The sequence below is a fragment of the Rhamphochromis longiceps genome, linkage group LG3, assembly GCF_057381845.1.
Source record: "Rhamphochromis longiceps isolate RC_006_pf linkage group LG3, R_longiceps_female_GT1.1, whole genome shotgun sequence".
In the NCBI taxonomy this organism is placed as follows: domain Eukaryota; kingdom Metazoa; phylum Chordata; class Actinopteri; order Cichliformes; family Cichlidae; genus Rhamphochromis; species Rhamphochromis longiceps.
This window is the reverse complement of record NC_140559.1, coordinates 39,094,938-39,122,081: the sequence shown is the minus strand read 5'-3', so window position 1 is coordinate 39,122,081 and position 27,144 is coordinate 39,094,938. Positions and strand designations below refer to the sequence as shown.

At 36.3% G+C, this 27,144-nt stretch overlaps 1 protein-coding gene and 1 pseudogene across 3 annotated transcripts; both read left to right on the top strand.

Moving 5' to 3' along the window:
- The first annotated feature begins 225 nt into the window (after nucleotides 1-225).
- LOC146674567 (E3 ubiquitin/ISG15 ligase TRIM25-like) lies at nucleotides 226-4,781 on the top strand (annotated as a pseudogene). Its single transcript, XR_014910629.1, has 7 exons — nucleotides 226-756; nucleotides 1,031-1,390; nucleotides 1,546-1,641; nucleotides 2,110-2,343; nucleotides 2,549-2,683; nucleotides 2,788-2,847; nucleotides 2,945-4,781. The product of XR_014910629.1 is annotated as an E3 ubiquitin/ISG15 ligase TRIM25-like (transcript).
- A 4,581-nt stretch (nucleotides 4,782-9,362) lies between these two features.
- LOC146674566 (solute carrier family 12 member 3-like) lies at nucleotides 9,363-22,805 on the top strand. 2 transcript variants are annotated; one of them, XM_085397082.1, is made up of 28 exons: nucleotides 9,363-9,388; nucleotides 9,610-9,767; nucleotides 10,020-10,170; nucleotides 10,315-10,431; nucleotides 10,553-10,628; nucleotides 11,110-11,205; nucleotides 12,804-12,943; nucleotides 13,076-13,186; nucleotides 13,324-13,435; nucleotides 14,132-14,262; nucleotides 14,357-14,441; nucleotides 14,623-14,780; nucleotides 15,645-15,752; nucleotides 16,442-16,565; nucleotides 16,658-16,759; nucleotides 17,088-17,246; nucleotides 17,386-17,485; nucleotides 17,744-17,855; nucleotides 18,034-18,168; nucleotides 18,779-18,885; nucleotides 19,404-19,486; nucleotides 19,577-19,645; nucleotides 19,744-19,848; nucleotides 20,247-20,358; nucleotides 20,753-20,839; nucleotides 21,122-21,257; nucleotides 21,353-21,420; nucleotides 22,453-22,805. In XM_085397082.1, exons 2-28 carry the CDS (start codon nucleotides 9,628-9,630, stop codon nucleotides 22,589-22,591), a joined length of 3,063 nt encoding a protein of 1,020 aa, XP_085253208.1. In that variant the 5' UTR covers nucleotides 9,363-9,388; nucleotides 9,610-9,627; the 3' UTR covers nucleotides 22,592-22,805. The 2 variants fall into 2 exon arrangements, with proteins under 2 accessions (XP_085253208.1, XP_085253217.1); XM_085397091.1 differs by having other exon boundaries at nucleotides 9,375-9,388; nucleotides 9,610-9,704.
- The last annotated feature ends 4,339 nt before the right edge of the window (nucleotides 22,806-27,144 follow it).

Genomic DNA, 27,144 nt, shown 5'->3' with positions numbered 1-27,144 from the left:
AAAAAAAGAGTGAGTTTGCATTTTTTGCATTTTCTTGTTACACATGTTTTAAAAACATGCAGTTGATTCTTGGTTATTTTAAGGTTACTTTGTGGTTAATAGTAATGTGTAGGAGATGACACAACAATGAATGGACAATACAAACAAGGCAACAAACAGTACTACAGTGTAAAACTACAATGTAAGCCTTGTTATTCTTCCCCAAGAGCATTCCTCAGACTCTGAAAGATGCAAATGCAGCAGTGAATTATAGACTCTGTATGCTCGCTAGTCTCTATGACTGATAAACTGATTTGTTCTATCTTCCCCTTTAAAATGAATCATTAACGCAAATGTGACGACAATTAAAGTGGGTGGACATTGACTGCACTTCAACACTTGACCTGTTTCCACTTCTCCACTTCTGCTGAAAGCAGACAGTTGCTGCTTTCTTTGCCAAGATCTTCAGAGATATGTCAACTCAGGGACAGTCCAGTTCTGTTTCTTAATAATACCACAACTAAAATGTCTTGCAAGCAGCAAAGTCAGCAAGATGAGCCACATGGAGTTGACCTGGACTGCATTCAGTTTTCCTGTTCAGTGTGTTTGGATCTTCTGAAAGAACCCGTCACCATTTATTGTGGACACAGTTATTGTAAAAGCTGCATTGAGCATTGCTGGGATGGAGAGGAGGAGAAGGGTGAATACAGCTGTCCTCAGTGCAGGGAGACATTCAGCCATCGGCCTGTTCTCAGGAGGAACAACATGCTGGCTGAGGTGAGGGGACAGAAATGAACTTAGCACAGACTCTGTAGTTCACAGATAACGTATTAGTCGTATTGTTACATAAGAAATCATCCCCCCTTTTTCCTGTAATTGTGTATATAATTAAACAAGTGGAACTGGTTTTGTACCAGTTTGTACCAACATATTTATTTGAGCTCCAGAGTTTAACCATTTTTATGTGAACACACTTCCTTATGAAGCCAGCCTCAAAAACATTCTATTTCTATTTACAGCACATCCTAACAGTTTCTGTCTTTCTGTCTAGGTTGTGAATAAGCTAAAGAGCACAAAGTCAACATGTCCTTCTCTGGTCTATGCCAGCCCAACAGATGTTGCCTGTGACTTTTGCTGTGGGATCAGAATCAAAGCCACCATGTCATGTTTGACCTGCTTGGCATCTTACTGTCCCACTCACCTCGAGCCTCACTACAGTGTTGCTGTGTTGAAGAAGCACGAGCTGGTGGCAGCTACAGTGTCAATACAGGAGAAAATGTGCACGAAGCACAGCAAGTTAAAGGAGCTCTACTGTGAGCAAGATGAGCAGCTTGTTTGCTCTTTGTGCACAGTGGATGAGCACAAGGGCCACGGATGTGTTTCTGCTTCAGCACTCAAGGATAAGGCAAAGGTGGGGGCAAGGAGTCGAGCACATAATGCTACCTTTCAAAGTCCAAATGTTTCTGTGCTCCCAAACGACACGTGGCCATCAGACGTACTCGTTAATAACATTACTGATTACTAATATTTAAATGACTCACTGGATGCAACCATGCCTTCTTGCAGAATCAGCTGGCTTTAAATCAAAGGAAAATCCAGGACAAAGTCGAAAAGAAAGAGAAGAAGCTGAAAGAACTGAGCCAAGCCGAGGAGAGTCTCAAGGTGTGGAAAAGCAATGTTTTCAGATCTGATATGTGCATTCAACTGCTGGGTGAATGAGATAGCTGCTGAAATGAGCTTTAGTGTGTTAACATAGTCTCAGTATTTAGCTCTGATCAAACTTGCAATAAGATTTTTACCCACTTGAGGGCACAAACAAGCACTGCTCTCAGCATTTGTTTTTGATTTGCTCTTTTTACCTTTACTTTGAGACACGTGCTGTTGATCTGCAAATTCATTAGCATCATCAACAAACACTGATTCCTCTCATCTGATGACTTTTAGTTTAGCATTCTGTCTTTAGGTGTGATTTGTGCACCACAGGTGGTTGTTAACTTAGCGTCTTTTAATGCTTAACATATCCTCTACAATTGTCTCGGTCTGTGGGGTTCAAAGATCAAGTCGGGTTGTTGTTTTAACTGAATAAAGACAAACTTTTAAACTAAAAACAGATCTGCGATGTGCCAACAGAGTTCTGCTCTGATTTCCCTGAACGACTGTGACAAGATCTTCGATGAGCTCATCTCTTCCATGCAAAGAAAACAGAGTGAGGTGAAGCAGCTGATTAAAGCCCAAGAAAAAACTGCCACCGCTCAGGTGGAGGACCACCAGTCTCAGTTGAAGGAGGAGATTACAAAGCTGAAGAGAACATACGCTGAACTGGAAAAAGCTTCGGATGCAGATGACCTCATATATCTGATGCAGGTATAGCTGCTTACAACATAGCAAAGGTTTTCCTGTAAAATACCTGATTTCAAAGGCCTAAAAAAAGAGAGAACTGAACACAATTCAATCCAAATGGCCAAAATGAACATCACACCAGATATTCTAGACCTGCATGAGATCGTTTAGATTTATGATGGGTTGCTTAAAAAAATGACCATTTTTGTCTTCTCCTTATATTTCACAGTATCTCTCCACTTCCTGGGATTCTCCAGATGGCTCACCTGGAGCTCCTTTAAAGACATAACCGAGTGTTTGTCTGAGCTCAAAGATAAACTGGAAATGTCACTGAAAGAAACATGGCCCATGATCTCAGCCACAGGTAACAGTTGGAAATGTAAAAAGAAAAAAGAAAGCATTGTGGATGAGTTGCTTCATAGATACCCAGTGATTTTTTTTTAATAACTCCAGTTTGTTTCTTCACAGTTTCATATGTTGACTTCTCACTACCTCCGGCCCCCAGCAGCAGAGAAGAGCTTTTACGTTGTATGAAATTCACTTGAAACATTATAAAATCATATAGTAGTCCGTTACAGTTGAAAATAGTGGTAATATTGATCGTACTTGCTATATTTTTTGCCAGATGTTTATCCCCTCACACTGGATGGGACCTCAAACTATCGTTATCTCCGCCTGATATGCGAGAATCGCAGGATGAGGCCTTCACCCGGCCAGGCTTCAGCGCATCTGGACAGGTTCACTAAATTTCCCCAGGTGCTGTGCAGAGAGGGTTTGTCCAACCGGTGTTACTGGGAGGTAGAGGGACATGCTCGCATTCTGTCTGTAGCAGTGGCTTATAAAAACATCAGCCGGACATCAGATGAGTCACAGTTTGGCAAAAATGACAAGTCCTGGAGTTTAGATTGCACTGCAGATGGCTTTTTATTCTGTCACAATAATGTAGAAACCAAGGTGCCCGGCTCTGGTCTCTGCAAGATTGGAGTCTTCCTGGATTATAAAGCAGGTACTCTGTGTTTTTATCGTGTCTCTGACCCAATGATTCTAATCCATCAAGTCCAGACTGCATTCATCCAACCTCTTTATCCTGGGGTTGGGATAAATTATGAATGGTATGATACTGGAGTATTTGCACAGCTGGTTAAGTTATGGTAAATCTTTTCGAAGTGATAGAGATGTTAAATATTTTAAGATCCCATCTCTAAAGGATTTTGTCATCCATCGCAAAAGCGTAGCACATGAAGTTGGGAAGTATAAAAATACAAATTCTTCGTTACTATACTTAAGTAGAATATTCAGGTATCTGTACTTGAGTAGTAGAGATACCTGTACTTGAGCTTCAACCTTTTTTAAACAAATATTTCTAGTGTAATTTCTAGTCTTATACTCAGGGATTAAAGCCGGAACGAGTGCAGGTCCTCGTAAATTGTGGCTGTGGTACCTCAGCATATATTTAGTGCTACTGAAAAGCAGCAAATATAATGAAAGTATTTTTTTAAGTGGTAGGTAATTTCAAATGCAACATTTCTATTAGCTCAACAAACGTCGGCAAAACACACACAAACTGTTTTAGCGCAGTGTGTTAACCCTAAAGGTTCAGCTGCTGTATCTCACAGTGTGACAAAGTGGGTTAACAGTTGGAATACTCATTACTTGTCTCATAAGTATTAACTTTTTACACATTTAGCACATTATTCTCCACATGTTAGTGATGGCCATATGGCACAGATTCAAGTGGCTCTGCATATTTTTGGCTGCCAGATGGCACCAGATAGGACTGTGTTGAAAAGCTTCTAGTGTTGAATCATGTTTTGATAAAAGCTTCAGTTTTTTTTTTTGTTTTTTTGTTTTTGAAAAAATAAATAAACAAATAAATGCCTGTCTAGAGTTTCTGGACTTCAAAGGGGTGATGAGGTCATGTCTGATGTACCCAGGCTAAACCAACACGTGCAGCATTAGGAATGTTTTCTTTTGTTTGTTTTCAGGTAACGAAGTGATTTTTCAAGACTATCTTTAACTTTAACAGAGCCATTTAGCTGTATTTATTCAATTCAATTCAATTTCATTTAAATAGCACCAAATCACAACAAAAGTCGCCTCAAGGTGCTTTATATTGTACAGTAGCTCCTACAATAATAGATACAGAGAAAAACCCAACAATCAAATGGCCCCTATATGAGCAAGCACTTTTGTGACAGTGGGAAGGAAAAACTCCCTTATAAACAACTGAATCAGGTGCTGAGCCTGTGATATACTGAATGAAGGTTCAGACGTCACTCATCATGTGGCTCTCGCCAAACGAACCAAGCCTCGACACAGTGCTTCTGAAGGAGTGTGTTATTTTTTTGGACACATGCGCTTCAACTTCAAATGGACCATCACTGCTGTAAACCCAAAATGTCTGCTGATTCTTCTTATTTACACCCTTCTTTGACACTTGAGCCAGACTACTTCCCACACAAGGAGAGAAAAGAGTGTGAGAGAACTTTACTCAGAGATAGAGAAAGATGTAACAAAAGAAAGGACAGGAAAGGAAGCCGAGAGCTTAGATTTAAACGTAAGGAGTGCTCATTCATGCTTGATAAACTGCAGACTTAAAGATTACATGTCATGTTGTCATTTGTAATCATATACTGGATCTGTATGTGACATGTGTTTAACCCTAAAAGATCGTTGGGTTTCCCCACCTGTGAATCGCACTTTAATCCTGGACTATACTAGTTTTGTGATTAGATGTGGAGGTTTAAATCAGACAACAGAATCTTTTTGTTTCTTTTACTGCTTGGTTCCTACATAACGCTTCACTCTGACCACTTTCATTAGAAGTACAATCCAGATTTAAATAACATTTGTATTCTTGTATACTAAAATTGTTTTGTTTTTATATTAATATAGCACAAGTTTCACATACATGTGCTTAAAAACAAATGGTAAAAATACTTTTAAGGAGCTACTTTTTTTTTACTTGGAGTACATTTCAGAGGCTGTTTTTTTCACTTTCACTTTTACTTAAGTTGACACATGTATCTCTATCTCTAAAGTTTTAACTTTTTAAAGTTAAAGAAAAAATCTGCACATAAGCGGCTTCTGTGGGGACCCCTTTCCCTTCTTGAGACATATCTCTCTCTTTTGATTTTCTTTTTTCTCTTTTGAATTTGATTTAAAACAGGAACTATATTTTCCTCATAATGGTGGCCAGTAATGAACTGTTCATGTTCCACCTTCAATAAAAATCAAATGAGCTCACCTTAGGCACATCTAGGCAACATTGGGGAGGGAGCTGCTGCTGCTTCGCTCTCTCTGACTGTATCTGAAATTAATAGCCATACATCTATTTGGATAGACATAGTGTCACAGCTATCACTGGCTTGCTGTCTTTAACAGCTGCCGATAGCTAAACTATTCTTAATCTGTTAATTGTATTCTGTTCACTTTTCTTTTGAAAAAAAAATATTATACCTGACTGCTCCCAGTTTGCTTTTTTGTTGGTCATTTTCATATCTATAATTTGCCTGAGAACTTGCCTTGATTGGCAGCTGTAGCCAATCAAAATTACTCTAAGAGTGCATTGATGATTTATCTACAAGGTCACAAAAGAATCTAGAACAACATCTAAAGAATAGCAGGTGTCACATTTCTTACTGAAGGTCAGGGTTAATGATTAAACAACAACAAGGAGATCAAATAACCATCCTCTGTCCTTTTGAACAATACTTTTTAAAAACACTAACTGGAAATGCTCTTGGCTTTTACATAGAAAGTTCCTTCTGATCAAACCAGTACTGGAGGTGACATTTTTGTTATTATTATTATCTTTTTTATTATTATTAATAATAACTGTTATCCTGTGTATATATATATATATATATTCTTGAACCAAAAATACAAACTGGAATTGGATGATTTTTGCACTGTGTGCATTACATAATGAAACAGTGATTCATCTTTTGAGGAACTGCACCCACAAAAAAATCTCCTGGACTGATAGGATGACCTTTGTTCATGAAAATGTATTGCCATGTCAGTGCAATGCAGTGTGCATTTTCCCCCGTTATGGAAAATGTGTCATTCATACGATGGCGTTTTCACAACAAGGACTAACGTTTAGCGTATTTTTAGTCTTTATACAAATAGCATGAAAGTTAGATGTAAACTCAAAGGAAAGGTATCTCTGGCATTGCTTGTGCTCTTGGTTTATGTTAAATTGGGTAAACTGTCTACATGAATTAAGAGATTCTAAATTCCTGTTTCAATTGATTCTCACTTCCTGATTTTTTTTTAACGTAATTTAAATTTTTGACTTTCTTTGCAGTTTCTCTGTAGGGAACACCTACATTTTTAAATATTATAAAGGTCTGTCTCTCTTCAATTGTTAATTGTACAAATTTGTCCTTTAAAAAGATGCTGATGAACCTGAAAAAAAATAATTCTAACAGTCCAGGACATTCTTGTTTGGGTGCAATTCCTGAAAGATGAATCACTGTTTCATAATGAATTTTATAAAGCGAATCTAAGATAAGATAAGATAAAAAAAAATCTGAGGGTGATCCGAGCAAGCAGGAGGACAGGCAGGTTGCAGACGCAAATGCTGGATCGTAACCACTGAGGGGTGATTGACGGACAGGCGTGGAGCATCCGTCAGCGCAGGGTTAAACGGTCCTCCAGGTAATTGTCCAGAATGGAAAGCAGGTGTGCAGGTGATGGCCCAGCCCGGGGGTGTGGCCACCAGGGCATCACACACACTCCTCAGACACAGGGCCATGGACCATGACAGTTCAATTACATTTTTTTAGCTGAGTCTACATAAAATGCCACAGATGGGATACAGTTTGAGATGCATCAAATAATATGACTCAGCTGGGTCTTAGCTGAAGACTTGGCATATCTTATGGTGTGCAGTTCGTCCTTAAATATAAAAATATGACACAACGCCATTATTTAACACGTGCTGTTTGCTGAAGCTTCACAAGAAATGGTTTAATGGAAGTATGGCAGTCAAGAAGATAAACATAAGGTAAACAGGGAGAAAAAAAAGTTATTCCGAATTACCAACAGTATCCAATACCATCTAGAAATTAAGATTGGCAACAACTTAATTTTTCAACATGTTGTTGATCCCAAACTGAGCACATTAAAAAAATGCATTCCACTTCTAAAGCAAAAGCAAATCAATGACTCCCTAAATCGGTTGCTCACAAATTACATGGAAGAACTGGTCACAGCTGTTTCCTGATCCACAGCTTGAAGGGAAAAAAGGTATACAACAAAATTCTAGTGTTTGTCACAGAAGATGGTACTTGTCTCCTGAAGCGAACAATAATTATATGTTAATAAAGAAAGATTAATATACATGAAGATAACAACAAATAAAAGTGAAAATAGTTGCAGTGCAATAGAAACACTTTATGTTACTAAAGTGATTTAATAATAAAGAATAACTTTAAAATTAATCCTAGAAACAATAATGTGATTCTTTGTCGGAGTTGTGTCTCTGTGTTCAGTCTGTGGAGTTCCTGTTTTATTTTGAAGGTTCATGTCTTATGTCAGTGTTTCCAGTTTCGCTTCCTGTCTCATTAGGTCTAATTTCTCCCGGCTGTGTTCCCACCTCTTCCTCATTCCCTCATGATCTTGCCTGTGTCTTTATAGTGTGTGTCCTCCATGTTCAGCGTTGCGTCTTACCCTTAATGAGCTGTGTGTTTTGCTTCCGTGGTCCCTCGTTTTCAGGTTTTTCTAATGTTTTATTAGCCTCATGTTTTCAGTTTAGGTTTGTTCTTGTGAGTTTATGTTTGGAGTTTCTGCCACAGCACAATAAAGCTGCCTCTCTTCGTTCACTGTGAGTCCAGTGTTTGGGTCCTCTTCTCCTGTCTGCGCACAGCACACCATGACAGCAGCACTATCAGTCACCGATTTACCTCTTCAGTGCTTGTATCTGAAAGTTGTTTAAGCAGCGCAGGATCATCTTGAGAAATCCCTGTGAAAAATAAGGCTAGACTAGTATTTAAAAGCACCTGCCTTGAAGGTTTTTAGATTTTTCGGACGTTCGTGATGAAACTATTGACATTAGTGTCAAACAATGTTTATTAATTCCAACAAAAGATATATGAACCCCCGATTTTTCCTCTCAAATAAAAGATGGTCAGGATGCAAGGGCAATGGGACATGTTTTTTCTGCTATGTGGAAAATAAAGTGTTAGTAATGTAATGTCAAATGTGCAAATTAAAGTCCTCAAAAAACAATTCAACCTAGGGAAATATTAGACACACGAGCAGCACATAATTCATATTTTGGACTAAGAGGAATCTTTGGTAAGGATTTGTTCAATTCATTTCAATTTTATTTATATAGCACCAAATTACAGCAACAGTCGCTTTATATTGATATCTCATTTTAGATTAGGTCCCGATATACATCTACCTACCTTATTCTTGCTTGTGGTTGTAACAAATAATTTTTGACAAGGGCACAATGACCTTATGAGAATGCTGATTGCACAAGAAATCAAAGCAGGGTCAACTATAGCATTGCACTGCCACAGTGAAGGCCATGCTGCCAAAATTTTGTTTCAATTTTAAAACACTCAGGCAGCTCTTAATCACAAAGTCAGTAGTGTATGCAAGAAAATGTTGTATATTTATGAATTACAGGCAAGGAAAGAATACCAAACTGTTAATAGCTTCAATTTTGATTGAAGCTGGAAACACTGCTAGCTCATGAGGTCCCAACAATTCTGAAAAACTGTAGGGTGATTCAGGTTGGTCAGGTATTACTCATGTTAAACTTAAATAAAATAAAAATAATCATTCATTTATGTTTATATTTCAAATGTTGGTGAGAAACATGACTACATATTTTTGTTTTCTCTTTTATTTCCTACCAATATTATAAATAGATCTTTTGTTTTTGTTAGATGTCACACTTCCTGTAAAGCAAATTGCGTAGATTTCTTTTTCAGAACAGAGGGAGGGGATGTCACATATCCCACCTATTTCATGCAGAGTATAAAAGCTGAGCTATGAGATGAACAAAGGGACATTTTTGACCTGTTGATTCTTTTATCAGGGGAAAACTGTAAGTATTGTTTTTTGCTTGTTCTTTTGGGTTTTTTTTTTTTTTTTTAGATATCTTCATTAGACATTATTACATTATACTTACATGATTTAAACAAAAGTCTTTCTCCAAGATTTCAATTTCATTAAAATATTTTTGTCTGTGCAAAATAAATAAATAAATAAATAAATAAAAATGAATCAGTCTTTCTCATTCATCTTTTCTTCCATAATCTCCAACAGGCATAAGTGAGACTATCAATGGGGCAGCTCAAGTCTAAGATTACAGGGTCAGGCCCAGGTATTCACCAGGCAAATCCTGAAGAAGGACCTCCCAGGTACTCCTCACACCATTTTGATAGCAGTATAAATCCAAACTCCACCATCTCAGGCATGTCAAGGTTTGTTAAACGCTAGATTTTTTTCTTTATTTATTCTCTCACTTGTAAGTCTTACATGATACTATTATATCACACTGATCCTACTTCAACTAGCTAATCTATAATCTGTTAAATATGTAAACATAAACAAAGTAAATTAATAAATAAAAAAAGAAAGAAAATCTAGCAATCACTGAAGGAAATGCAGTTTCAAACAGTTATGGTTTCATTATTTATTAACTTTTTCTTTCTTTTTTTCACTGGAACAAAAAGCGAATCAGGACAGAAGGACATGGAGCTGCGAAAAACTTCTATCTATAACACCATAGACATGGCACCACAGTTAGATTATTATGCAAATACACTGCCCCACCAAGAGATCAAAATCAGACCTTCCCTTGATGTTCTGCGCAAAACATTTGAGGTGAGATTTCCACCTGTGGAAAAAAGATCTCACTGTTGTGTTTTTTTAACTGTGCAACTAGTTTAATCAAAAACTGACATTTTATTATATTTCTATTCAGAAAACTAGCAGATCTATTTTCTAAATTATTTATTATTGTTTTAGGAAGTGGAAGCAGAAAAGGCTGCCGCAGATGATGCCGCCGCAGAGGATGAAAATGAAGAACCCCAAGGTCCTCCAGGGAAACCGCCTACTAGATTTGGCTGGTTTATTGCAGTCTGGGTGAACAAAGCTTTTGTGTATTTAAGTCTACAACATACAAATGGATAGAAGACTAACTAAAAAAAGGAACAATTAAAACAAAACAAAAAAGACATTTATTTTCTTTTCTTTTTTATCACAGATGCGCTGCATGCTGAATATCTGGGGTGTCATCCTCTTTCTCCGGCTAACATGGATTACCTCTCAAGCAGGCATTGGTGAGACAACATTCATTCATTGTTCAGCATATTGGGTCCTTTTCATTCCTGCTTTCTGCTGCCAACTCTGGTATATATAACATTGATTTAGGCTGTTAATTCTTGATAGTAGATATACAATCAAACAGAAAATGATAATTTGGGGTTGAATAAAATACTCACCTTGATTAAAATTTGTTCCTTTTCATCCTGCAGAAGGTACTTCATACTATTGGCATGAGAAATGTAAAAAATCAATAAATAAAACAAATTTATATACGTTGAGAGTACTTACCTAGACCATTTTTGTGGATATATGACAAAATAAATACAAAATGTATCATAATAACAGAATTGTATAAGATCTGTAGACAAGAAAATTGATACAGTACATGTAAAACATTCTTATTCAAGCCCTTTAAACAGGACTTTGATATAATAATTAAAGACCTCCATGATCATAATATTATAATACTGAGTCCTAACTTGTTTCTTTTTTTAGTGTTGGGCTTGGTTATCATAGCGCTGGCTGTGTCAGTGACCACAACAACTGCCCTCTCAATCTCTGCCATCGCAACCAATGGGAGAGTGAAATCAGGTGAGCCCATGTGCAATTTAAGAATTCCAAACAAACCGTCTGAAGTAATCTGAAAGTATGAATACTCTGGATTCCTGTTGAAAAATCGCCATTAAGTCTGTAAAAATGGAAATTTTCAGTTGGGTTAAATTTTTAATTTATTTATTTGAATATTGCATCTTAATAACTTTATTATTAACTGTGTATTATGTATATACACTTAGCATTCAAACTAAAAACTCCTAAAATCACAAATTGAATAAATGATTTTAAAATGGAATGACACAAGTATACGTGTGAGAGGACGCCGCTCAATCTTGCCTTTTAAAATCATCCCTTGAATTTCCAGCTTCAAACCCACAATCCTGTCTGACACTCTCTTTATCTCTATAACACTTTTAAGAAATGTTTCCTTTAGGAGTATTCTCACTACATTTATCTTCACATCAACATTATCATAGAACAGCTCCAATGCTCCTGGCGTTGCTTCCCTTCTTCCTGGTCCCCATTCAAACACAATATTTTTAGTATCCCCCATTCCATCATATCAGTGAGCTCTCTTTTTTGGTGAGATTTGCCCTTAACATTCTATTCTAGAATACTTATCCCATTTGAACTACAAATTTAAATGGAAAAGGTTTTATGCCAGATGCCCTTCCTTATACAACCCTCCACATTATCTGGGCTTGGGACTAAAACTAAGCAGATTGATTTGTCGCTTGTTTCCAATTAAGGCAATTCAGTGGACGGTGAATGGTTTTCTTCAAATGCTCTCGTCCAAAGTAGCTCAAGTAAAATAAAATTGGAAACCAGCCAATTCTGGTCTCTAACTAGGAAGTTTTTGCATCTTTGAGAAATAATATATCTGTTGGTCAAGATATTAATCCATTTCAAAAAGTTCAAATTATTGTTCTGCATCAAATAAAGAAAAAGGAAAATCCATTTGTTATTTGGGTGTAATATTTCTTAAATAATGATAAACTTAGATAATTCAAATGTTTGGTTAAATATAATCATTTTAAAATATCACAGTTATGTTGGATATTGAAAATAAGTGCTTTTCCACAGTCAGAATGTGAAAAACAGAAAACTCAAGAAAGAAAGCCTCATCAATGATATATATATATTTTTTAAAAACCTGAAGAGTAAATATGCGTTTGCTAGAAAGCATAATTTGATGTGATGTAAATTTAGATTTAGTGTTTTCAAGAGTGATGGGCACATCACTAAAAGAGAGGTAAAGTAAAAAAAATAAAAGAGTAAAAAGACAAAACAGAGTCACGGTACATGCCTGTATCATTAGCCAGAGTTTTCTTAGATTAATTTTTCATACTGATGCTCAAAAAATGAAGTCAGCTGATTGATAAATCTAACCCCATTGAGAATATTTGGAAAATACCGAATACTTTATGTAGCTGTTTGATTCTCCCATAATCATAAGAAGATGGTAACAAATAAAAAAATATTTGTGGACATAAAAATGATATTCCATAAGCTTATCAAAGTTATGTTAGAATGAAAGGTGTATCAAAGCTAAAGGCTGTCCAATGACATATTAGAGAGCGTGATTTTTTTTTTCACTTTAACAGCCTTGTTTCTGCTTATTTTTAAATATTTAGGTGGGACATATTTCATGATCTCTCGCACACTCGGTCCTGAACTAGGAGCATCAATTGGGTTGATCTTTTCCCTTGCCAATGCTTTGGCTGTTGCGCTCCATACTGTTGGCTTTTCAGAGGTTGTACGCGATCTGATGAGGGTAAACAAATAATAATATAACTAATAATAATAATAATAATAATAATAAATAGGTAACCACATCTTGTAAAATAATGCATTCTAAATCTTTATACTTTCATATTCCTGTTAATAACTTGTTGATTTTTTTTAGAGCTATGGTACCATAATGGTGGATTCGCTCAATGATGTCCGTATTATTGGTGTGGTCACGGTGACAATTCTTTTGTTCATTACGTTCGGTGGAATGGACTGGGAAGCCAAGGTAAGCAGACCCAAACACATTTCACTTTGTTTGCTGGACATGGGTTACAAATATTGTTGTTTCTTATTAATGTTTACTCTTCATTACACCTGTTTCAATTATCCCTCTATATTCTTTTTTCACTTTCACTCTCGTAGGCTCAGATTTTTTTCTTCATAGTTCTCATGGCTTCCTTCGTTGATTACCTTGTGGGAACACTGATACCTCCCACCCTACTGAAGAAGTCACAGGGCTTCTTTGGATATGACAGTAGGTTTATTCTTCTCACAACAATCTATTTTCCAAAATGTATCTTTGAAAAAATCATTTTGATTAAATTACTTTAGTTATCAGTACTTCTAATAAGTTCTGCCTACCAGTTCTAATGCACTAATCTTCATTCTCTGATGTCAGTTATTCTGGACTGTCACTGACAATATTGAACACGTTATAGGATTGACATGAATTAATTATTGGAAGTAATAGCTGAAAGAGCAAACTTTCAGCTACTTTACAAAATCCTGACGCAACTGAGTGTGCCTTTCATATGCTGGAGAAGAAATCTAAAAGGGCAAACAACTGAAACAAGTACAAGTTGAAGGTGGCTGCAGTTTTCACCAGAGAAGATTCTCAGCAACTGCTATTTTACATAAATTGTAGACTTCGAATACTCCTTGTTTGCAAGGGATCTGCAAAGAAGTACCAAACATGACTGTTTTAACATACGTAATATTACATTTTGTCAAACACTATGGTGTTCTGTTACTTTGAATCAAAGTGTGGAATGTGCAACTGCACTTTAGATCAATTTTCGATTTTACACTGAGGAACATTTGTTGCTCATGTGGGGTTACTCAACGAAAAATATTTATTTGTCCCAAACATCATATGTGTTTACAATAGGGACATGTTTTTAATAATTTAAAGTTTAATACTATTTAAGCTAATATCTCGTATCTTCTACAGGGGATATATTCATAGAAAACCTCACACCAAGCTGGAGAGGTCCTGATGGCAACTTTTTCCGTCAGTTTGCAATTTTCTTTCCTGCATGCACTGGCATCCTGTCTGGAGCCAACATCTCTGGAGACCTCAAAGTATGACAAGCATCAAGAAAGCAAGATGGTTCTTCCACTGAACCCACTAAGGTTTATATGTGAGTGATGACTCTAAAAATATTTTCTTTTGTAGGACCCTTCTACTGCTATCCCCAAAGGCACCCTAATGGCCATATTTTGCACCACTCTCAGCTACGTTGTGATTGTTATCACTTCTGGTAATTACTCAGTTTCCTTTTTTTCTTTGCATTAGACATGGCTGGAATCTAAACTTTAAAGCTTCATTCAGATTCTGTGGTATACAGGCATTTTTTTTCTTGTTGAAACCACCCGTGAGAAAAAGGTCAGACACTATGAAACTGTTTTTTAACTCTGTTCTGAAACTAAAATTGACTGCAGGCGCAAGTACAGTGAGGGATGCCTCTGGAAATATGACTGACCTCATGACTGGAAACAGCACAAGTGGCTGTTTGGGACCAGCATGTAAACTGGGCTGGAACTTCACAACCTGCGTCCAGTCACAGGCTTGTTCACAGGGTTTGGCAAACTACTCGCAGGTACTGGTCAGCTAAGAGATAAATAGCATTTATGTTCATTGAAATTTTAACCAGTTTTTTTATTTATTTAGGTAAAATAAACATTGTTATTGGTTGTGAAAGGTTGGATCAGGTCTTAAGTTATTTTTTATATTTACACGTAAAATAATCCCATGGATGGTTTTCGATTCTCATCTCACCTTTGGATCTAAAGATCTGAGTTTGAAACATATTGAGATTACCATGCTTTCATGTCTTCTATTATTGTAATGATCTTTTAACAGGTTAACCCAAAAGCATTGAATTGACTATAAATTAAATAAAATGATGTATCGAGGTTCATTAGAAGAATCAATTAAAATGAACATGTTACATTGTTTTTAAGGAATTTGTACTGACTGTCCACTACTTTCAAGATTTAAAATTGATTTACTAAAATTGATTACTTGTTACTTTTTAAATTGTCATTTCCTAGCGCCAGAATATATAGTTCGCCTTCTTTGCCCTTATCAAACAGTGTGCAGCTTTCACATACTTAGAAACTGTATTTTGGCTTCTTTGGTTCTAGAATGAGCTGCATAATGAAATCTAGCTTGCCTTATTAGTATCTACTTTTAAGTTATTCTTATTCTCACTATAAAATTGCCCTTGACTCTTTCATGGTCTTTTTTTGTAATCTTTTTTAATTTCCTTATATGTTGTCTTTTGTTCGTTTAGTGTTTCTTTTCTGGAACTGTCTCTTGTAATGCTGGTTCTATTTAAAAAGTGCTTATTTATTGCTTATTTAAACTGTACTGTTTATTTTTGTGAGCATTTATATTAAATGTGTTGTTTTGAATACATTATTCCAGTTTTTAACAATTTCATTTTGAAACTTTTCTACAGGTAATGGGCCTGATATCTGGTTCATATTACCTCATTGTTGCTGGTGTCTTTGCAGCCACCTTGTCTTCTGCTCTTGGATTTCTTGTTTCTGCCCCTAAAATTTTTCAGGTGAGAACCACCTGAAAAAAAAAGATATATCACAATGACTGAACCATATGTTTTATTTTTTAGACAATAAAATATGGATTGTCTTAACCAAATTTTCAGCTTGTGCAGCATAAAGTATTAATTTTGCAGAGTAGAACAGTGATAGACAAACATCTGACACTAGCTTTCACAGTTCTACTATTTCTGCCATAGTATTTATAAAGATGATCATAGCATTTGAGATGGAACTCAGTTCTTAGCCACATTCATCTTAGCTTTTATTTTGTTTTAATTCAACCTGAATTAATTTAACAGAAAAACTACGGGACACTGCTACCTCATGGGCTCGTGACTTGTCAGTCACATGGGGAAGCACATTGTTTGTTATCACCTTCCTGGAACAGATGGTGACCTTAATGACAAAGAAGCCACATACTTTTTTCCACATACCTTTACACAACTGGTTGCCTTTTTGACACAGATGTCAGAGAACCGATGATTATTAGAAATAAATCAGATTTCCGTCTCTCCAGCATTGCTTCAGCAAGGTTCTGCAAAAAAGAAAAAAAACTTAATTTTTTTGGTGCAAATTCCTATATCCCAACTAGAATAAGCAGCAAAACAATGAAACATGTAATATAGTCATCTGTAAATGTAGTAAAGTTATTATTGTTAAAGAAATGATGTTTGTATTTTATTTCATCCCTCAGTGTCTGTGCAAAGACAATGTATACCCGTATATTTCATTCTTTGGAAAGGGTTATGGCAAAAATAATGAACCACTTCGGGGCTATATACTCACCTACCTCATTGCTGTGGCCATCATTCTAGTTGGTGAGTGTAATTCAGAACTGTCCTCCTACTGTTATTTGAAATATTGTTTCATATATGTGCTGATCGTTTTTTCCCCTTTTGTATTATTACAGCTCAACTAAATATCATTGCACCCTTTATCTCCAACTTCTTCCTGTGTTCCTATTGTCTCATAAACCTAAGCTGCTTTCATGCATCAATTGTCAACTCCCCTGGTAAGTTATGTACTCAACTATCGCACTGCACTAAGACTTGATAAAAGCTCATGCCTATTCACTAAACAAGAAATTAACTATTTCACCAGGTCAAAAGTGATGTCTAAGATAGGTGATACTTAACAAGCTGATAAGAAATAATGTGAAGATATATTCCTTTGAGCATCACTTCAATATTTTTTGTGCTTATGCTTAGGGAGGGCAAAAAGAGGGGTTTATATTTCAGGTTTTTTTTGCATGCTGTACTGGACACAGTTCTAGAGATCTAAAATCAGAACGTTTGCATTATGCTCAGATCTAACTGTCCTTCTCTTGTCATCTCTTAAAGGATGGAGGCCAGCATTTAAATACTATAACAAATGGACAGCTTTGTATGGAGCAATGGCATCTTTTGCTCTGATGTTTGCGTTTACCTGGTGGGCTGCTCTAGTCACCTGGTTCGTCATCTCCCTCCTGTTTATATACATTACATACTTAAAGAAACCAAGTGAGTCAAAATCAAGCATAGGTTGGAAGTCAATGTTGCTTTAACAAGAAACATGTCTCAGATGGACAAGTGAAATGCACTGTATTACCTTTCATTTATACTGCATCCGTTTGCATAATGTTTTTTATTACATCAACAGATTTAAATTGGGGCTCTTCACTACAGGCAAGTTCATACAACATGGCTTTGTCATTCTCTGTGTCTCTTACTGATGTGAAGGACCATGTCAAGAATTTTAGGTGAGGGATCTTAAACGTTAAAATGCATTTGTCTGTTTTTTATTTCATGTGTTCTGTTTTCAAAGAGTATTTGTGTGATCATTGTTTTATTTAAAAAAAAAACAAAACTGTCAAAATAAATCCTGCTAACATATGCAGAATGGTGAAAGAAGGACATATCAACAAGTGCTGATCACATATCTCAATTAAACATTAGGATAATTCAAATAGACAGTAACTCCCGGACATTATCTTTGTTCTCTGATGTCCTTTTATTAGACCACAGTGCCTTGTCATGACTGGACCTCCAAAACAGCGCCCTGCACTGGTGGATTTTGTTGGCTGCTTCACTAAGCAAGTAAGCCTTATGATCTGTGGAAACATTATAATGGTGAGTTTCTTTGTTTCATGTTTATTTATAAGTTATAAATGACAACTGATTGACATTTTTGTATCCACTTATTAAAAGTCCTCACAATGGCTTTTTGTTAGAATTTTTTTTTTTTTTTTTAATTGCACATGCTCAGTTCCTTCTGCTTTTCATGGAAGGTTGAAATTGCCTTTTCCAGGAGCCAGACAAGCAGACCCAGTTTCAGGATTCCACAGATCAGTATGTTAAATGGCTAAACAAGAGGAAAGTTCGCTCGTTTTACACTCAGTTTACAGCTAACACCCTCAGAGATGGAGTTCGATATCTGATGCAGGTAGGTCCTCTATTTGACAAGCAATTGTTGCTCACTACCCAAAAGAAACTAGAAAATGAATAATGGCTTCTTACAAGTTATACTGTATGAGTCTCATAATGTTAGATAATGTTAAACCGTTTTTATCAGCATGTGAGTGGCTCTATTGAGCCTGAAAAATTAAAGGTTTCTCGTTGAGTTGCAGAAGACACAAATACCTATGTGGATGTGTCAAGAATGGCATTCTACTTACAAATCAGCTTTTGGTTTGTAATCATGGCATATCATTCCTTTTTTAAACTATAAAATGTTATCAAACATTTCAGTACTATAATACAATTGAAGCAAAGGGTTGTGTTTAAATGGTCTGTTTAAAAAGAAATGCTATAATTTATATTCTTGTTTAGGGGTGGATTTATGTGTTTTTCCTGCATCTTATTTATGATGTCATTTTAAAATTCCACTATCTTGAAAATATTGTAAAGTTTTTTGACATTTTCAATATAGATATCCAAGAGTTTAACTCAGTTTAACTTAAAATGTAAAATGCCTGAAATCCCTAAAACTTTTGGATGTTTCTGACAGCTTATTATTATTATTATTACTATTATTATTATTTTTTTAATTCAAGGCTTCTGGTCTCGGCAAGCTAAAGCCTAACACGCTGGTCATTGGCTTCAAGTCAAACTGGATGGAAAGTTCTCCTACAAGCATTGATGATTATATCCACACTATATAGTAAGCTTATCATTTTTTTCATATTCTGTATGTGTGAGCATCATTCTATTGTAAACATCAAAGATTACATCTTTGAATCAATTCTGAAAAAAACGTTATGGTGTTGTTATGGTTTTCATTTTGGGAGATGAAGAAAACATGAAGGAAAGCCGTGATGCGTAGGTTTATTCTATTTTAACCTCTGTTTTGGTATTTGAATTGACAATATCTGTATTTTTGAAAAACGTTATTCATAGATAGGTAGGGTGGGGTCACGTTACCATCCACGAAAATTTGGCTTACATACACCGTGGTCTTAAGGGTCAACTTAATGATTTGGTCTAAAATTCATAAAAAGCCTTTTAACGATTCTTTTAAAAGTGTGGTGTGCATTTTTAGCATATCGAAAGTACCATACAATATTATGACAACTTCTACTTAACACTGAAATGAATGCTACACTTTTTTTTTTGTTTTTGCTGTAAAGAGTCCTTAAAAGTATTTCTGTTGCTCACACACTCTCTTTTACTGTTCTTCAGTGATACATTTGATGCCAACTACTGTTTGTGTATCTTGAGGATGATGGATGGGCTGGACATCAATGACCATGCTGATTTTAAAGGTTGGATACATGGCCTAGAATTCTTTTAGGCATCAATTCCCAAACGTATATATGTATAATTTATATATATAATTTATTTTTTAACGTTAGAAAACCAAGGCTTTGAGCCTGATGAAGCCATTGAAAGCAATGACCATCAGCTTCCTGAGAAAAACTCTGGTAAGCACTTCTAATACAAATATACATTATAATTACTGCTTCTTAAGTACGAATATGGAGTAATCTTTATGATAACACATATCTATTGCTTTTTGCAGCTAATGACATTTCTGAAAACAGCAAAAGCGATCAGGTCAAGACTGTGTTTAAGAATGCTGGGGGAACAAAGACTATCGATGTCTATTGGATAGCTGATGATGGAGGTGAAACATGGCACACGGGTTACATGACAATTTATTAATATGTGTGTAACACTTAGTTGAAACACTGAGTTGATATAAAAGTGTGTGGATTGGGTATCTGGTCAGAATTCCGGGCCACCAGTTTGGGATTCTGACCACTTACTTTGGTCATCTAACTATGATGTCTCTTGGACACATTGTGAATGTGAATCAAAGGATGAGTTGGTCTGTGAGCTAATCTGGAAACACCTAGATCAGTCAGTAGCCAAAGACAAGGAGGTCTCAACATTTCAACTTAGACTGGTGGATGGATAGTTGATAGATATAATTTTAGTGCCAATATTGGCTTTAGTCAAAACTGAATCTTCACCTATCATGTTGAATATAAAATAAACCACCGCTATCTTGCTCTTCTCTAGGACTAATTCTACTGGTGCCTTACCTGCTCACCAGGAGAAAATGCTGGCGAAGCTGTAAGATTAGGGTATTCATTTTGGGAGATGAAGAAAACATGATGGAAAGCCGTGATGCGTAGGTTTATTCTATGTTATCCTCTGTTTTGGTATTTGAATTGACAATATTTGTATTTTTGAAAACCCTTATTCATAGATAAATTGAAATTGAAAGGCGTGGAGGTAAACATTCTTCCAGTAAGTTTTTATTTGTGATCTATTTCTTTATTGTTAAATAATGTATTGATTAAATTGATATAATTTTTTCCTTTAGAAAAGTTTAAAACTGTATATTTTAGATGTACAACACACAGTCGGCGATCAAATTTGAAATAGCACCAGGACTGAAAGAGCGTTTCCCTGCATGCTGTTCAGATTGGGGTGAAAATGTTTAGGAATGTTTCAGGTTATATGACATGGTGTTTGATTTTCAGAAACTGAAGTGCTTTAAGGTTGTTTTTGGTTTCTTTCAGAATGATGGCCCTGCTGAAGAGATTCCGTATCAATGTTACTGATGTTGTCGTCATGACAGACACTGAGAGGAGTCCCCAACCCAAAAAGTATGAAAATCTTACCATCTTTTTCAAATAAGACAAAATATACACTTTTACAAAACTCTGTGAAGCTTTTAACCCCATAAACAAACGACAGGCATGGAATTTCACCTTAACGTTTCAATTATGAGTCCCATTTTTATTTAGTGAAAAAGATATTTTTAAACATGATGTTGAATTAACTGTAATAGAACACTGGAAGTAAAATTATTTAGAGCATGTTTAATTCTAGCAGGGTGTTTCTTTCCTTGCCAGCAAACTCATTTGTGTCTTTTTGATGCCTTGCAGTATGAATAGGTTTTTGGAGACTGTTGCGCCCTACAGGCTATATGACGAACAGCAGGAAGATGTTTCGGTTCAGGAACTAAAAAAGAAGGAACCATGGAAAATATCTGACAAACAGTTTGAAGCTTTTAGACTTAAGGTCTGTCTCTCTGTACCTCATTTCTGACTAAAGGAGGAGATGACATGCATATGATTGTCCACCAAATTAATTTAAAAAAATTTTTTTATTTACAGTCTGAGAGAAAAGTAAGGCTGAATGAAATCATCCGGAGGAATTCACAAAATACCACCCTCGTGCTTGTGTAAGTCGACTGTTTTTATTACCGGTGAAATTCAGAACCTTTTTTGGTGCAAATTTGTTAAAACTGTCTATTATCTATAACATCGTATATGCTGCCATTGTTTTGGTGTATATTTAGTCCCAGAATTTAGGCAGTTTTATTATACATGCATACACCATTTAACATTCCCTAGATGGTTTGTATTATACTATAATGTGGTGTATAATATATAATATGAAAATGCAGATCAAAAATAAAAGGGGATAATTGTAATGGATTCAGCAATGCAACCTTCAGGAACTAAATGACTTTACATCTGTTTACCATTATAGTATATGTTTAAAAATTTTAAAACATAAATTGCATATTTTAGCTATAACAAACATGATAATAATAAGATCTAATATTTAATAAATATTTTTAAATACACAAGGGACAGTAAAAGGCATTATTAGGATCTCAACCCACTCTGCCTAATAGATATTGGAAATTATATATATACGTGTGTGTGTGTGTGTGTGTATTCATATATATATACACACACACACACACACACACACACACACACACACACACACACACACACACACACACACACTATTGGTCAAAAGTTGTTTCGTTTTTAACTGTAGTTGCTGATTTGTTTCTATGCTTTCATTTCAGAGTACAATTAAACTGCATAATAAAAAAACTGTGGTGTTCTAAAACGTTTGACTCGTAGTGTACAGTTACAATTAAAACAAAAAAGAAAAGAAAAAAAAGATAATTTTATGCCAAACCACTTTGTTCTTTAGAATGTAAGATTTCAAATACAAAACAAGAACAGTCTATTTTTTTTATGGTACTTCATTTATTTTAATGCTAAACCACAAAATACAGTGTGTTTATAAAAAGAATAAATAAATAAAAATAAAAATAGAAGAAGTGTATTTCTGTAGTTGCTGCAAAAAAAGTCCCCAAGCAAGGTTATTTTTAATTTATTTTGCCATTTTTTTATGTTGATTGTAATTCAATAATCTTTTTTTTTTTTTTGTTATAATTGAATTATTTTAGGAGTCTTCCTGTGCCGCACGGCGACTGCCCCAGTGCTCTGTACATAGCCTGGCTGGATACTCTGACCTGTGGCCTCCACTGCCCTGCAGTGCTTGTACGAGGAAACCAAGAGAATGTCCTCACTTTTTACTGCCAGTAAATCCTATGTTAGTGCAATGAAATCTACAGAAACAATATTTTTGATACTCTAAAACGATGTCCTGACAATAAAGGAGAAAAAAAATCACACAAGACAAATAAGTAAATAAGAAAAAGCATAAATGCGTGTAAATGATGTGCAGTTGTTACAATGATTAACAAATCTGATGAATAATAAAGAATGATCAAAAATGGAAGATAACACCATTGTGGTTATTCACTTTGTGCTGAATAATTTCAAACTGTGTATTCCACAAATAATCACATACAGAGCTTACCCAGTGTATTACACTAATTCAGTGCCACATCACAACAATATATATATATTAGGGGTGCAACGATACACAAAATTCACGGTTCGGTTCGGTTCGATACTTTGGTGTCACGGTTCGATATTTTTTCGATACAAAATAAAATGTTCATGCCTTTTTAATTTGTCATTTATTAAAATTATAAATATATATTTTAACTCAAAAGTACAGTTTTTAAATTTAACCCTAACCCTTGTGCATGTTTTTTATTTTGACAGCGAATGCGCACCTGCGGACCACTTATGTGCAGCCCTGGTTATTTAGCTCGTCATATTGCAGCCACAGAAATTCTTTTGTCCATGAAACCATAAAGCTGCACTTTCTTTTTGCCTTATAGTCTGATTTGTCATAACTTCTCCGTTTTGTGGTAAGCTTTTCTTTGGCTGTCACTTCTTCACCCTGACCTGTCTTATTTGGCTCAGCAGAACTGAAATATATATCCTGCTGCTTTTACACACACACTCAAATAAGCTCAGCGATTCTCTGCGCGATCAACCTCTCACATGTTTAAGCTTGCTGCGGGAGATTTCACTTGTCATGTTTGCATAGTAAGCTAACGATTAATAAAACGATGTCAGAGGAATTGGTGCACAAATTATCATCACTCACAGATCAGTGCTGTCGCTCTCTATACACAGTTCGCAGGATTGCAAAGTGAAAGCAAAAAAACAAGCACAAATTCAAACGCGATTTCAATATGTCACATATTGACAGTGGCTCACCGATGCCAATGACATAATTACCCATCTACATTTCTGAAAGAATGCAAAAGCATTGACATATATTTTTCCTTCCTACAATAGCCCGACGGGCAGGGAAGAGATAGATTTTGGTAGCCCGACTGAAAAAAATCGCTAGCCCCAGGACTTCGGGCTAGCGATATTGCAAGCCCTGTATCTGATTGAGGAATCACTCATCTTTGGAAAAGAGAGTTTATTACAGAGAAATGTCTCTTTCCAAAATAAAAGCTATACTATCCGCTTCTTCTGGGCTATATTCTCAGCAGCATAAGGAGAATCATGTGCTAACAGCTGTCTAAATGACTCGGCTAAAGTTAGTAGCATGCTTGTTGTTTTTGTCTTTGCACTAGGATGATGTCGGCGTAAATGTGCAGTCATATTCGTTGTGTTCCCACTAGTGCTTTCAGGTTAATCTCGTTGAAATGACCTTAACGCCACAACACGGCAAATCTCCGTTAACGAGCTACCACCGATCACCCCGTGCATGGGGCTAGACGGCCAACACGTTAACGAGCTAACTGCGCTAACACACTAGCTCCCACCCATGTAATTGAGCATTGCGTGGCACATCCAACATACTGTTTTACTTTAGTCCATGACTCGCTTACCTTCAGGGTCATACGTCACATGAAAACCAAAATAATTTCAAACGCCAGATCTGAATGAGAGTGGGGGAGGTCCATGTTGCAAGGAGAGCTTAACTTCTGTCTTGCTAGCTTGCCCTGCGCTCTTCCTTCTGACTATGCTGTCTGTGTTGAGCGCTCAGTGGATCTGCGCTCGACAGTGCAGCCTAGGCGGAGTAGTCGAACGCAGATTCACTGAGCGCTCAACACAGACAGCATCGTCAGAAGGAAAGTTGATAAAATAAATTACAAATGTTGTATTGTTCGATACATATGCGTACCGAACCGAAAGCACTGTATCGAACGATTCAATATTGATACGAATATCGTTGCACCCCTAATATATATATATATATCTATCCCATCTGTAACAACTGAAAATAAAATAAAATAAATAAATAATAATAACAAAGGTAAATCAATTGGACCAATACGGCAAGGTTGTGATGATCCACTTGGTAAAGTAAATCCGTTGGGCATCTTCTTTGGCCTTCGGACAGTAATTCTGACAGCTAAAGAACCAAACGGGACAGGCCAAAGGAAAGAAAGAAAAAAAAAAAGCAGCAAATGAATTTTTCATGCTAAGTAATAATCTTATAAATTTGTGACACGCCATTTCATCTCTGCTTTAAGGTGCACATTTGAGAGTTATACAGGAGAGTCAAATACTTCTAATTTGAATAATTGTTTTTAACAGGAGCTACAGTCTCCAGAGACGTATGTAGTGAAGCAGTAAAATTATTAACAAGATAATCGACCTCTGTTGGGGTAGCGTTCAGATAGCTTCTCTGCTCTATGTTAGTACAGGGCATTGAAGATGGATTACATTCATAAACTTAGTTACAGCACTTTCAGAAAGACATCTATTGTGATAAAGTCTACTCTCCACTGCTGTGTAATCAATTATCATAAATGTAAATGTTATCAGGAAATGATCAGACAGGAGAGGGTTTTCAGGAAACACTGTTAAATATTCAGTTTCTATGCCATATGTTAAAACAAGATCTAGAGTGTGATTAAAGTGGTGGGTGGGTTCTTTTACATTTTGAGAGACGCCAATTAAGTCTAATAAAAGATTAAATGCCATGTTGAAGCTGCCATTTTTAGCATCTACATGGATGTTAAAATCACCCACAATAATTATTTTATCTGAGCTCAGAACTAAATTAGATATAAAGTCTGAGAAATCAGACAGAAACTCTGTGTAAGGCCCAGGTGGACGATAGATGATAACAAATAAGACTGGTTTTTGAATTTTTCAGTGGCGGAAAACGTGGACAGGGCTAAGCATCAGACTTTCAAACTAATTAAAAGTCTGTCTTGGTCTTTGGTTGATTAATAAGCTTGTGTGGAAAATTGCCGCCCCCTCAGCCTGTGCTTCAAGGATTCTGATTGTTAGTATGACTTGGTGGTGTTGATTCAGTTAAGCTAACATAATCATCCTGCTGTAATTGCAGTGCAATTATTTGCAGTGTATTCAAAATAGCTAGATTTTTCATTTCACAGTACAATACACATTTTCTCACATGCCCTCTTAATGTCCATTTATACAGTGGCTACAAAGTGTACACGCTCAGGGCGACCGTGGCTCAGGGGGTTGGGAAGCGCATCTGTAACCGGAAGGTCGCCGGTTTGATCCCTGGGCTCTCTGTCCTGGTCGTTGTGTCCATGGGCAAGACACTTCACCTACCGCCTACTGGTGTTGGCCAGAGGGGCCGATGGCGCAATATGGCAGCCTCGCTTCTGTCAGTCTGCCCCTACAACTGTAGCTTGCCTCCACCAGTGTGTGAATGTGAGAGTGAATGAATAGTGGAATTGTAGAGCATTTTGGGTTCCTTGAAAAGCGCTATATAAATACAATCCATTATAATTATTACTCCTATTTATTTAGGGATGGGTATCGTTTAGGTTTTATCCGATACCGGTGCCAAACCAGTACTTTTGAAACGGTGTCGGCGCTTAAACAGTGCTCGAACCGGTGCTTAAAGAATGGAGAACACAAAATTGGTCCAAAAACCTCTCATGTTCAGCTGTTTTTTTTGTAAAAAGATAACAATGTTAGCCTTTTTTGCAGCTATAGGGCATATATGGTATCACTCTTGGCTGGAAGCAGTGCTTAAACAATGGAAAAAACACAAACTTTGTCCAAAAACCTCTCATGTTTAACTGTTTTCCACTTTTTCTTTGGTCATTTTAGCCTTTTTGGCCAGGGTGAAGGGAGTATCTGCCATCAAACAAGAAGACAGCCGCATGTAACTACGACGGTGTTTGCTAGTTCACCTTACATGCATTAATGTAATAACGTGGTTAGCCTATTCAATGTAAATTATACACAAACAACATTAAGCTACTCACGCAGAGAAGAACGGCTGCTGCTGCATCATCATCCGTCATCATTTCTGCTACACTGGCAGGGCTAGGGGCCAGGACTCTACTCTTCGGGTTTTGGGAGATGTTGCTAACTCTGTGTTCGATAACAGGCACCACACCCACAGTAGATCAGTGTGAGGTCTTGCAGCAAGCTATCAAATACAGTTCATTTCTCGGCTTTTAAAAAAAACGCTATGCGTCGCCAGTGGCGGTCCTAGCCTGTTTGCCGCCCTGGGAGAACACTCCATCCATCTTCGATTGGTTTTAATTTTGCACTCCAGTATGAACACAAATCCCCCAACTTGAGGATCAGCACAACATAACCTAATAGACCTACACCTTAGTTCACAGATTCACTTTGTCTAAAGCAGGGGTCGGCAACCTGCGGCTCCTAGTGCGACTCAGCGTAGTTTGGGAAAATAAATTAGAATATTTAGCTGAAGTGTATTTTATTTATGTTAGTTCTTTTTTAACTTGTAGTTCTAGAAATATAAAAATAAAATTATATTC

Excerpts from the sequence above, each read along its gene's own strand:
- LOC146674566 (XM_085397082.1), top strand. The coding sequence starts at position 9,628 with ATGGGGCAGCTCAAGTCTAAGATTACAGGGTCAGGCCCAGGTATTCAC. Across the intron at positions 11,206-12,803 it reads CAATGGGAGAGTGAAATCAG|GTGGGACATATTTCATGATC; the intron begins GTGAGCCCATGT and ends TTAAATATTTAG. Across the intron at positions 21,421-22,452 it reads AATACCACCCTCGTGCTTGT|GAGTCTTCCTGTGCCGCACG; the intron begins GTAAGTCGACTG and ends GAATTATTTTAG.